Below are 13,401 nucleotides of genomic sequence, written 5' to 3' on the forward strand. Positions count from 1 at the left end.
GTTCATTACAAGAGGGATAAAATTTAAACCAAGCAAACACAAGCATAATAGAACAATTACAAGTAAATGACAGGAATACAAACTGAAACTTTACACATAATATCTCTTGACAGCATCTGAGTTGATCGGTTTTGGCCACGAGGTGCCATCCATCTCCAATAGGACCAAAGAACCTCCGTACAATACCTTGCGAACCATGTAGGGTCCTTGTCAATTTGGCGCGAATTTTCCTTTGTATACGTCTTGATGAGGAAAAATGTGTCTAAGGACCAACTGACCAACTTCGAAAATTCTGGTTCTTACTCTCGTGTGAGAGGACGAATCATTATCTGTCTATACAACTGACCATGACAGACCACAACCATTCTGTTCTCATCAATCAAAGTTAGATGATCAATCCGCTTACTGACCCATTCAGCATTACTTAACTCAGCTTCTTGGATGATTCTCAAGGACGGTATTTCGACTTCAGCAGGTATGACTGTTTCCGCTCCATCTACTAGTGGAGTAGCTCCAATCAATGTTCTGATAGTCGTTCGATAACCCAACAAAGCATATGGCAGCATCTCATGCCAACCTCGGTAATTGTCAACCATCTTCTTCAGAATCTCCTTGATATTCTTATTAGCAGCCTCTACAACTCCATTCATTTGGGGACGATAAGCAGTTGAATTCCGATGAGTGACCTTAAATTTTTCATAAATATCTCTCATCAAATGACTATTGAGATTTGCACCATTATCAGTAATGATGGATTCTGGCATTCCAAATCTGTATATCAGATTGTTGCGAACAAAATCATCCACAACTTTCTTGGTTACTGACTTATAAGAAGCTGCTTCCACCCACTTGGTGAAATAATCAATGGCAACCAAAATGAATCTATGTCCATTAAAAGCGGCTAGCTCTATCGAATTGATGACATCCATGCCCCAAGATATAAATGGCCAAGGTGAAATCATACCATTAAGTTCGTGAGGTGGCACTCGGATCAAAGCACCGTGCATTTGACATTTATGACATTTTTTCACATACTTGCAACAATCATTCTCTATAGTCATCCAGAAATACCCGGCTCAAAGGATCTTTCTTGCCAAACTGAGCCTATTTATATGCGTGCCACAAACTCCAGCATGTATATGTTGAATAAGTTTCGCAGCTTCAACAGCATCAACACATATGAGAAGTCCCAAATCTGGAGTCCTCCTATAAAGGATTTCTCCACTCAGAAAGAAATTAAGAGCCATACGGCGTATCGACTTCTTTTGGTTGGATGTGGCATCTTCAGTATAATTCCCGGTCTCTAAGTACCTCTTTATATCAAAATACCTTGGCAAACCATCTGGTTCTGCTTCAACATATGAACAATGGACCGGATGTTCTTTCAACTCTATATCCAGAGGATCGATATAATCAGCATCTGGATGCTTAATCATACAAGCGATAGTGGTGAGAACATCAACCAACTCATTCTGTATTCTAGAAGTATGTCTAAACTCGATCTTGCGAAATCTTTTGCACAACTTTTGTACATATTGTACGTAAGGTATAATCTTTGGGTTCTTCACAACCCATTCTCCTTGTACCTGATGAATCAACAGATCCAAATCTCCGATAACCAATAGCTCGTAGACATTCATGTCGATGGCCATTTTCAAACCGAGGATACAAGCTTCATATTCGGCCATGTTGTTCGTACAATTAAATTGGATCTTAGCCGCCATGGGATAGTGTTGACCAGATTCTGACACTAAAACTGCTCTGATGCCTTTCCCTTGATGATTTGCCGCTCCATCAAAGAATAATCTCCAACCGGGATATGCTTCAAAATTATCTTCACCTGCAAATGACACTTCTTCATCGTGAAAATAAGTCTTGAGCAGTTCATACTCTTCATCAACAGATTTTCTGCAAGATGATCAGCCAAGGCTTGTGCTTTTATCGCCTTCTGAGTCACATACACAATATCAAACTCACTCAATAGCATTTACCACTTAGCAAACTTTCCGGTCGGCATCGCTTTCTGGAAAATATACTTCAATGGATCCATTTTAGAAATGAGATATGTAGTATAGGAAGAGAAATAATGTCTCAACTTCTGTGCAAGCCAAGTCAAAGCACAACAAGTCCTCTCTACCAAAGTGTAACGAGACTCGTATGGAGTAAGCTTCTTGCTTATGTAATAGATAGACCTCTCCTTCTTTCCTGTCTCGTCGTGTTGACGGACTACGCATCCAAATGCACTATCTGAGACAGACAAATACAGCAGCAAAGGACTCCTTTCTCGCGGAGGAACCAATATCGATGGATTTGACAAATAGTTCTTGATAGAGTCAAAAGCAGTCTGACACTCTTTAGTCCATTTGTCGAAGCATCTTTCTTCAACAGCTTGAAGATAGGCTCACACCACGGTTGATTGAGCTATGAATCGAATGATGTAGTTCAACCTCCCTAAGAAACTCATAACCTCTTTTCTCACCTTCAGCGGAGGTAACTCTTGAATCGCTTTAATTTTAGAATGATCGAGCTCGATAACCCTTCTGCTTACTATAAATCCCAACAACTTTCCGGCTGGAACTCCAAAAGCGTATTTTGTGGGATTTAGCTTCAAGTTATAACGACGCAAACGGTCAAAAAACTTCCTTCGATGTGTCAAATGGTCCGAACTCTTACAGGACTTGATTATGACGTCGTCTACGTACACCTCAATCTCCTTATGAATCATATCATGAAAGATAGTCGTCATAGCCCTCATATAGGTAGCACCAACATTCTTGAGGCCAAATGTCATCACTCTGTAATGATATACACCCCAAGGTGTAATAAAAGCTATCTTTTCTGCATCTTCTTCGTCCATCAGAATCTGATGATAACCTGGATAACAATCCATAAACGATTGTATTTCATGCTTAGCACAATTATCAATCAGAATGTGAATGTTCAGCAATGGAAAATTATCCTTAGGGCTGGCTTTGTTGAGATCACTGTAGTCGACACAAACTTTGATCTTCCCATCTTTTTTGGTGACCGAAACAACATTGGCCAAACATGTCGGGTATTGTGTCACTTCCACCAATCGAGACTCTATCTGCTTGGTGATCTCTTCTTTAATATTTAAACTCAACTTAGGCTTGAATTTCCTAGTTTTATGCTTTAACGGACTGAACCTGGATTAATAGGCAATTTCTGAGAAACAACATCGATACTTAGCCCTAGCATGTCGCTGACTTCCCAGACGAACACATCAATGTACTCGGTGAGTAAATGAATCAGACCCTTTCTTTGATCTTCATTCAAGTGGACGCTGATTTTGATCTCTTTGACACACTCTTGGTCTCCCCGATTTATAGTTACAGTTTCCTCTAAATTTGGTTTATGCTGATTTTCAAACTGCAGAAACTCTTCAACAACATATTCCGGTGCCTCACTTTCCCATTCGTATTCATCAACCTCGTCATCACCAGCCTCATTTTGTTCATTCAGCTCGTGAAATGACATGACACTGGCAGGTTCAAAACTTACATTACTGAAACAATAAACAGACAAAGTTAGGAAAGCAAACTATAACAGATGAGTGAATAAACAAATTTCAAACTAAAAGAGGCTTTCATTTAAATTGGAAAAAATGGTGAAAACTTTGGCCATGGCATAGGGCCACGTTGCCTTTTTAAGCATCACGATGGAAAATGAAAATTTTAAACAGATAAGAAAAATGCAAAATGGTGGGTCTCGGGCCTCTTCCGAACTACCACCGATTTCAATATGCATAAAACGATGCCCTTCTACCAAGGAGTTCGGGGGATCAGGATGGGCGTGGAGGTCCAATTCTGCAACATCTCTCCAGGCTTAGCATCACGGATACCAGCCAGCTCGACCTCTTCCTCAATAAAAGCATCGATATCCTCAAAAAGGCCATAGATTCCCTTTCCCAAGGTCGTCATGCTCAGAAAACTCTCGGATTGGGATAGATTGTTACAAATGCGGGATCGGCTTAGCCAATGCTTGATGATTTCTATTATTAACCTTCACATCATCATATATGGGGATGTACCCCAAACCATATCTAGCTCCTTTGACGGGAATCAGAATAGGATCAATAATTCCTGAAGAATTTCTTCCCAATCCAAAACCTGGTTCAACACCGTTCTGCAGCATTACAGTGGCTATCATCTTGTACACGTCAGGCATGGGAGTCTTTGGGGCCAAGTCTTCACCGGTGGCATTTACCAGCTCCACCGTATAGAAATCAATACGTCGGGACAGTTCATCGATAATCGTCTCCTGTCTTCCAGAATGACTACCTTCGCCATGAATGACTAGCTCTTCGTTCCTCCAAACGAGTTTCATCATCTAATGTAGCATAGAAGGCACAACTCCAGCCATATGAATGAAAGGCCTTCCCAGAAGAAGGTTATAGCTGGTGTCCATGTCCAAGACTTGAAACTGCGCACTGAATTCTGCCGGACCCATTTGGATAATCAGATTCACCGCTCCCAACCTATCCCTTTGAACCCCATCAAAGGCTCTTACATTGACTTGGTTTTGTTCAAGCTTCTCAAGGTCAAACCTTAACTGCCTCAGTATCGACGACGGGCAAATATTCAGACCAGATCCATCATCTACTAAGACACGATTGACAACCTTTCCACGACAGACGATAGCGATATGCAGTGCCTTGTTGTGGGACCTCTCCATAAAAGGCAACTCGTCATTGCAAAAGCTTATTCGATGCCCTCAAATAACTCGGTTAATCATAGCAGCCACATTATCACTGCTTGTGCCGACGGACACATACGTATCATCAAGAGCCCTCATCCAAGCCTGCCTGTGCGATCGAGAACTCATCAGCAGGGCCAATACAGAAATCTGGGGTGGAGTCTTCTCCAAATGCTTGACAATAAAATAATCTTTCGGCTACATTCTTCTCCAGAATTCCTCTGCCTCACCCTCGCTTATTGGCCTTTTATCTTGATCCTTCTTTTGAACTTCGAGAGCAAACTCCTCAAGAGTATAACATCTTCCGGATCGGGTCATACCTTGTGCAACAGCAGTCTCAATCACAAATTTTGGCTTGATAAGAGTTTTTCATAGCACCAAGGCAACAACCTTTGCGGGTGTCAAGATAACTAACTTTTTCTTCTCTTTTATGCTCAAGGAAGCTACATCTTTTTCCAACTCGTCATGAACGATTGGAGTTATCACATTCATCCCACACCAATCATCGTCTATTTCGATCATACTGATGTTGCTGCCTCCATGATTTGGCAAAGGATTGGTATTGACATTAGGTGCAGCTGATTTGAGAGAAACCACCTCTTGGTCGATTAAATCCTGAATCTTATGCTTGAGGTTGATACAGTCCTCTGTATCATGCCCAACACTGTTGGAATGATAAGCACATCTCTGGTTTGGCCTATACAATTTCGAATTGATATCCATGGGTTTGGGCCCCACTGAGTGGATATATCCGGCCGTAGCCAGTCGCTCGTACATCTTTGTTCAGCTTTTTGCGAGTGAGGTGAAATTCCTCGAAGGTTTCTTCTTGAACAGAGGTCGAGCGGGATAATAACTTCCTTGTGGGGGAGGAGGCACCTATTGATAACTTCTGGTATTTGGACGGAGAGCTTGACTTCTGGGATATGGGTTTGTTTGGTAGTTTGGCATTGGAGCTTGGTAGTTCGGGTGAGGATTTTGATTTGATAGAGCTTGGACTTGATACATAGGAGGGGGTGCTTGGGTAGCTCGAGTGCACCTTAGCACAGTTAGGAGCAACACCTTGGTAGGGAGATGGAATTTGGTAGGGTGGAGGATGATTTGGGTAAACGGGAGATGGATTTTGGTAATTCGGGGATGGACTTTGGTATAGTGGAGCTTGGACGTTTGGATAAGTGGAGGAATCATTATGATAAATTAGAGGATTATTGGGATGACTAGCTTGCGTGTAGCAAGCTTGGTAGGAATTTTGAGAAAGCCGAGAACGACCTTGAGAATATGACGAGCTTCTGGGAGTTTTCCTTCCCCCATATGAAACAGCAGCAATTTCTTCTCTTTTCTTCTTCAATGTTCCTGATGATCCCGGCGATGCAGCAACACGAGCTATCTTCCCTGTTTTTAACCCGTCTTCGATAGTCTCACCAACTTTGACTATTTCAGCAAATTTAGCTCCTACGAGCAACAGGATTCGAACATAATATTCGGGCTCTTGCACCGGCACGAACACTTCTACAACTTCTTTTTCAAACAATGACGGTCTCACCCTCGCCACTTCTTTTCTCCACCTATAGGCAAACTCCCTATAGTTCTTAGTTGATTTTTTCTTTATCTTTTCCAAAGAGTATCGATTTGGAGCAATTTCTACGTTGTAAGCGAATCGATCGATAAAATATTTGGCCAACGCATTCCAGCTGGGCCATTGTCAAGTTTCATGCGAGGTGAACCATTCAAGAGCTTCTCCGCACAGGCTTCGGCTCAAGAGCCGCATCAATATAGCTTCATCCCTTCCAACTCCCACGAGCTGGTCACAGTAGGATCTTAGATGATCCATAGGGTTGCCCACTCCTCCGAAGGTGTCAAACTTTGGGATCTTGAACCCTTCTGGAAGTTCCATATTTGGATGAATACATAAGTCTTCATAATTAAGCCCCGCGATATCGGAGAAGCATTGGAGCTTTTTATAGCTTTCTTGATCTCTTCTTTTATGTCGACCTTTACCTCCTCCATTGCCCTCCACTCATTTTCCTGTTCCTCATAATGTTCCAGCTCAGAACCGTGCAAATCATGCTCGGCAGGGATGGGAATTTGGAAAGTGATCCTTTTGGGTAAGGGTGGAGCTACAGAGGGACTCTGGGCATTTTGAGCGGTTTGATAATTCTGTGGGTAAGTCTGTGGATTGGTATTCTAATTTAAGTGGTGGGGTGTTTTGGGATTGAAAGTATTTTGGTTGTGATTTTGATTCTTATTTTGCGGTGGTGGAGCGGTTTGATGGTGGGTATTTTGAGGATGGGGTGGCTTTGGGGATGGTTTTTTTGAGGAGGAGGTGGAGTTTGGTAGGATGCAGAAGCATATTGGGGATTTTGGGTAGTCAGATGTATAACCGACGGATTCCGAGCAGGTGTAGATGGTTGGTTCTGAGCTGGATCCATATTTGAGGAAGGGAAGTAGATTGGAGGTCTCCCATCAGCAGCGTTAGTAGCGAATCCTGGTGGAGGCAGATCCTGTCTCCTTTGCATTTCTACCCACATCTCTGCAATCTATTGCATCAACTGCAGAATCAACTCATTTTGGTCCGCTATGGTGGGTTGAGCCACCCAACATCAGTAAGACTTACTTCTTCGTTGTTATCTCTCTTAACAGTCTTTTCTTTGTCTGAGCTTTGTCTAGGGAAGAAATCTACGGGACCTTTTGATCTGGTGAAATAGGGATGATCTGCCAGCTTTTGATCGACACAGATCAGTTCCAAAGTACCTGAGAAGGAGAACAACTCAAAGGCAGATTTTTCAATGCAAATTCACAATACAAAATGCATAATATCACAGAGAAAGCATATAAACACACAAGTTGCTTTGTTTGAGGATATCTTCAACTCACGAGTAAGGACGGAAATGCATTTTTTGACAAGCAGGAGTTTGCTTGTTTTAGTTTTGGCACTGTCTTAAAAAAACTAAATCGCGTTGAGCTAAGGTCTTCTTACAACTGCTCTTTGACGTCCATTGATCTGACCTTCGCATCTTCTCATAACATGAAGGGGGGAGAATGAAAATTTTTAAAGATAGGGGTCAAGCCTGGAGAGGCTGTCTACGTATCTCGCAAGGAGAATTCAGGCGCAACGTAGTTTGAGAACAAGATAAAACATTTTCATTCATTCGTTCATTACGATTACAAGGAAATTGAAAGGCAACAATAGATATTTTTAAAACATAAAATAATGATGACACGTTAGTCATTTTCCTTCTTGTTGTAGCATTTGTCTCCTCCTTTCAGATGACCCAGGAATGGAGGTTTGTAGACGATTTCCTCGCCATCGTCTTCCCCATTCGCTCCAGGGTGAGTGTTATCGGGACCACTATTAGCCCCTTGCTCGTAGACGGGGTATTTTTCACGCATTTTCTGAAGTTTATCAATCATGTTGATATGGAAAGCTTTTTCTTCTTCCTTAATGCGGACATCCTTTCTCTCATGGAGGTGAATTCTTCCATTTCCATTGTCAGCCCTTCATCAAGTGACATGCTTTTAGCTAACCGAGCGGCAGTCTCCAATTCTATCCTCGCCTCTCTCGCTTCTATTTCTTGCACTTTCAACCGTAGCATGTCCAACTTCTCTCGCAAGTCCTCTATGTCCATCTCAACATCTTTCTTTATCTTATATGTGATGCCAAATCCTCATCCAGTGTCACAGTTGCAACTTTGTACATTGCGGTCGCCATGTCGACTTTGAGCCCTTCCTCTTTGGCTTCTTGAATTTCCCGAGTGATCTGTTCGATCTTTCTTTGTAGTTCTTCTCCAGTGAGTTCCATCGGGATGTTCTTACCTTTGTCCATAGAAGTGATTTTTGCCTTTCCGTAGACGGTAGAATGAATGTTTTAGGATTTGTGGTATAGGAAGTGTCTTTTGAGTGAAAAACATGAGACTCGGAAATTTTGGTCGGACATTTTGTAATAGGGACTTTTTTGTATATATCTTCTGGAGATTTCTAGATAGGAGTGATTTTACGATATCCTCATTCATAGAAACATAACACATAAGCAGTTAAACCCACATATCGCGTCCTAAACATGCTTGTGACCCTTTTATGCCAAGGGTAGGCCTAACAAACTGAAGGTGTATATGTTTTTTAAACCCGATTTATTATCCCCAAATACTTCATTAATAGCATCCAAAATGTATGATAAACATAAAACAAAGAGACAGTTCTGAAAATAAATTACAAAACAAAGTACAAATAAAGCAGTCCCACGTAGGGGATGGTAAATAAAATTCAAGTCTCATCTGATCCTTCGTCAAGTCCGGTCCTCTTGGCGATGTTGACCTCTTCCCACATAGTATATATGTTCGTCCATAGATGATATCTCGCCAATTGAGCTCCTTCTTGATGTCTGAACCCCTCGATCGACGGAATTTGTTGTTTCATGCTATCATCTAATTCTGTCATGCACTATCTGGCTCTTCGTAGTTCTTGTTTCAACTGAGCTATGACTTTAGCGTCTTCTGAGTGACGACGTTGATGCTCTAATTCATTCTTATCAAACTTCATTTGAAGTCGGTGAAGTCGGACTTGATGTTTGGCTCCAACATCTGCAATATTGTGGGGAACGTTTGGACCAGGCTCAATAGTTCCAATGAGACTCTTTTTCAACCATTCTTTGTACTCCTTAAACATTCTGGACGAAACCTGTTGTGTATAGGTTCACCCAACACTATTCGAGATCTCCACATCCTACGTATTTCTTTAGCAAATGCAACTCGTCCATTCTCGTGGTTAGTTGCAAATTTCCTCATATCTGCGATCTGGGGAAGCTCTTGTTTCCCTCCTAGTTCCCTTAGGAATCGACCGGGAGCATATGGTCTAGTCTCTCTTAACCCACCATATTCTTAGTTACCACCAAACTGTCTATTGACCACTGTACGTCTTCTTCTCTCAGCCCTCGAAGCCTCGTGACCATGTAGCACGTCTGACCGCTTTAGGGGATCTAATTCTTTTGGATTATGAGTGTTGATCAAATGCCGCATCATCCACCACTGTAGTATAAGATTACACCCTTGAAAGAAGCGTTCTCCGCTCTGACATTTGTCTAAAGCCCTATAGATGTCAGCCAAAGTCATAGGCGCTAAAGTGTAGTACTTTGTTGATGATTTATTGTCCACTCCGTAGAAGATGGCATGAGTGACCCTAAACACGCTAGGATGAATAGTGTATTTTGGTCCTTGAGGGAAAACCATCGTTCTGAGTAAACATATTGCGAATGCGAGGGGACGCGTCGCTTTCCATTTTTCTTTTGAAATGAACTCGTCCTTATATTTCTCATAAGCCCTTGCACATCCGAACCGATAATATAGTTTTCTGAAAGGTACATTTGGGCCGGGGAGCTTGTCCATCCACTCGGTTTTAACCAATGACAGTTTTTCTCTAATTTTAGCAAAATCCCATATTATAGGATTTAGGAGATCTGTATTTGGATGTCGTTTCCTTTTGTTTCACATGGATACACTTTCGTAACTCGTGAGGACTTCTTCTATTGTTGGCGTCAACTCTACTTCCCCAAATCGAAAGACCATATGCTCACTATCTCAGAATTTCACCATTGTTCCAATTAGGCCAGGCCAAACATTCATCTCTAACGGTGACGGGAGGTAACCTATGTGTTCTGAACGATCATTTTGTCGTCGCTGTTCATGAACCTCCACCATACTTTGAGGAAGGGATCTGGACGGTAACCATTCTTGTTTTCAAAGGCTCGTGTGGTGGATTCATCCTACAAAAATAGCAGACAAAGATTAGTTGACCCCCACCCTGTAGACACTAAATCGTTTTAAAAACACACATACATCCTTCAATTATCACATAAGCATGGTTGTCTATTTTTGACAATTTGGGCCAAGTAGACAAAAGGTGGACTTCTAATGGGCCCCACACGCCTTGGGTGTTGGATCATCCTAGTTCAAATGCTCCTAAGTTTGGGATTTTGACTCGGATCTATGCTAGTTAACTAGGATTGACTTTTGAAAAGACCGGGAACCCAAACGGACAATTTGGGCTGGAACTCGCGACAACCACTGGACGCTTAACGAACTAATAAATTGTCGCTAATTCTGAAAGAAGGTATGTATAAAAAAGTCCGGCTGCGGTTCCGCAAACCGTCCTTCAATATACTATACAATATATCAGAAATATGTCATGATATGCATGCCAGTTTAAAAATTAAACAAATTAATCACATATAAACAATTCAATAATAACACTTAGTCCAAATAGTCAAATCATTTTGGTTTTAACTTAATTAATCCCCAGTGGAGTCGCCAATTCTGTTTTATAAAAATATATAGGTAAAGTAAAAAGTGACTAAGTTTTGAAAAATCAATTAATCTTATGATTTAAGAAAAATCGACCTTCCAAATTAACAGAGTCGCCACTTGATTTTTAGTGAAAATCAAGAAAACTTACAATTATTTTTCAAAAGACTTAAAAAGATAAAAATCAGTTGAAAAGGGTTCGAAGTTCAAATGTATATTCCAAGAAGGTATTAGGCCCTCGGAATGCCCGCTAACTTGCGGTTGACCGGCGATTTGACTAAAATAACCTTCTAAGAATTTCCAAATTCAGACAAAGTAAGGAGGATTTATTTTTTACTATTATTTTTTAATTAATTATTTATTATTACTTACCATACCACCCTTAAGCCGATTAATTCAAGGGGAAATAAGGAAGGGGTCATTTTAAAAGGGGATAACTTAAGGGTGGTAAGACAAATAATAGAAAGTAAGTAAAATTAAGTGGTAAGTAAAAGTATGAATATATTTAAATTGAACATATATTAAAAAAAGAAGAAATGACTTTTGTAGGGGAAATTTAATTAAATAATAACCAAAACCACAAAAGAGTTAGTCAAGCATAACAACAAATAATAAGAGAAAGAAATATTGAATTTGGGCCCTATGCTAAAAATGATCCCAAATGTTTGGGCCCTAAATCTGCTGGGCTTGTGAAAATTTTGTGGGCTTTTGGCCCCTATTTACCATGCCATACACCAAATGTATATCTAATGTATACATCACGTGTGTTCCTGATTTTTGAACTCTCGAATATGCAATTTATCATAATTTTTATATTTCCGCATTTTTTCTCCGTTTTGGCACGTTTTGACCTGCGTATTTGTATAATCCGGCTGTATACTACTGTATACATCTGGTATATCAACCTGTTTTTTACTTTTTGAGGCTGAAAAAATATTTTCCAGTGATATATATTTGCTGATCTCAACCTGTATTTCGAATTTGGCCTCGTATTCATGTTTTGACCTGTATACTATATATTTCGACTGTATATCAGTGTATACAGCCGGTACATCAACCAGTTCTTCAATTTTTGTGAACCTGAATATTAATTTGCAGCGAGAAAATGATGATTTTTGACCTGCTTTTTCAAATTATCCTCATATGCCTGTCTTGGATCTGTATATTGATGTATATGGTGTGTATACACTAGTATACATCCTTCTCAAAACCTGTAAATATTTGTTGTGCTTCGACCTGTACACCAGTTTTGAGGGGGTCTACGGCTTGAGGAAGATATTTTAAGTCTTTATGGCTCGATGAGAAAGTGCAACAAGATGGATTAAAGTCCGTAAGGACTCGCGGAGAGTTTTCACATGCAATAAGACAAAAAATGGATTAGCACAGGAAGCGATAAACGAATAGAATGTGTCTTGAACAAAACGGTAATAAAAGATGTGAGCTACTTTAGAGATTCTAGTTAGGGGGAATATATGACTCCAAAGGCAAACCCAAATGAAACTAAGAAATTAAAAAAAAACTCAGAACAAGTAAGACAATAAATAGTGGCACATTTGGGCATCTAAGCAAAAAGTGGCAAGGAAGAAACCATCAGTAAAAAAAAAATTATTGCAGTCAAGGTCATCAAACCAAGTAACATGCTATAACATTAAGGAAAAAGCAAATATAAAGCCATAAGACATAAATCATTCTAAACAGAGGCAAAGTAGCAGAAGAACCAGCAAGATGCGCCAATATTTCACGAAGATTTTGGGCATGAATAATGAAAGAGAACTTCGACAGCCTTTTGCAATTCAGAATGACAAGAAAGAAACGAGTTTGATACGACAAACATTACGGCAAGCTTCAACACAAACGATGCATTGATAGAAAACATTCAAAATTGGACGAAACGCCACATAAGCCAATTTATTTTAAGAATTAAAACACAAAATCAATCAAAACGGATGGACAAAGCACAAATGATAGGCCAATAGATATTATATATATAAAAATATACAGAAGACATATATCAACCTTGATCCCAACGACCAACCATTAAATGTCAGTAGTGAAACGGAGAAGAAAGGAAACTAGCGAACTATGAAGAACAACAAAGTTACTGTAAACTTCACATTGCAAACAAAACACCGACTACAACGAGTTAAGGTCGAAAAGAAAGTCACCTTTTTTGAGATAGCAAAACTGGGCAAGAAATGAGCCTCTTCCGACACCACTGAAGTATGCTTTCAAGAACTTGGATGAACGGACAAAATTGACGATGGCAAAGACCGAGCGAACTGTCTCTTACACAATTTTTCCTCTCTAACACTAATTGATCCTTAGAATTTTTCCCAACTTTTATGCACACACACACACACATATATATATATATATATATATATATATATATATA

At 40.2% G+C, this 13,401-nt stretch overlaps 1 protein-coding gene across 1 annotated transcript; it reads right to left on the reverse strand.

Moving 5' to 3' along the window:
* Positions 1-299: 299 nt before the first annotated feature.
* LOC107030188 (uncharacterized protein K02A2.6-like) lies at positions 300-1,007 on the reverse strand. Its single transcript, XM_015231559.1, has one exon. It carries the CDS (start codon positions 1,005-1,007, stop codon positions 300-302), a length of 708 nt encoding a protein of 235 aa, XP_015087045.1.
* Between the last annotated feature and the right edge of the window lie 12,394 nt (positions 1,008-13,401).

The sequence above is a fragment of the Solanum pennellii genome, chromosome 9 (genome assembly GCF_001406875.1).
Source record: "Solanum pennellii chromosome 9, SPENNV200".
In the NCBI taxonomy this organism is placed as follows: Eukaryota; Viridiplantae; Streptophyta; class Magnoliopsida; order Solanales; family Solanaceae; genus Solanum; species Solanum pennellii.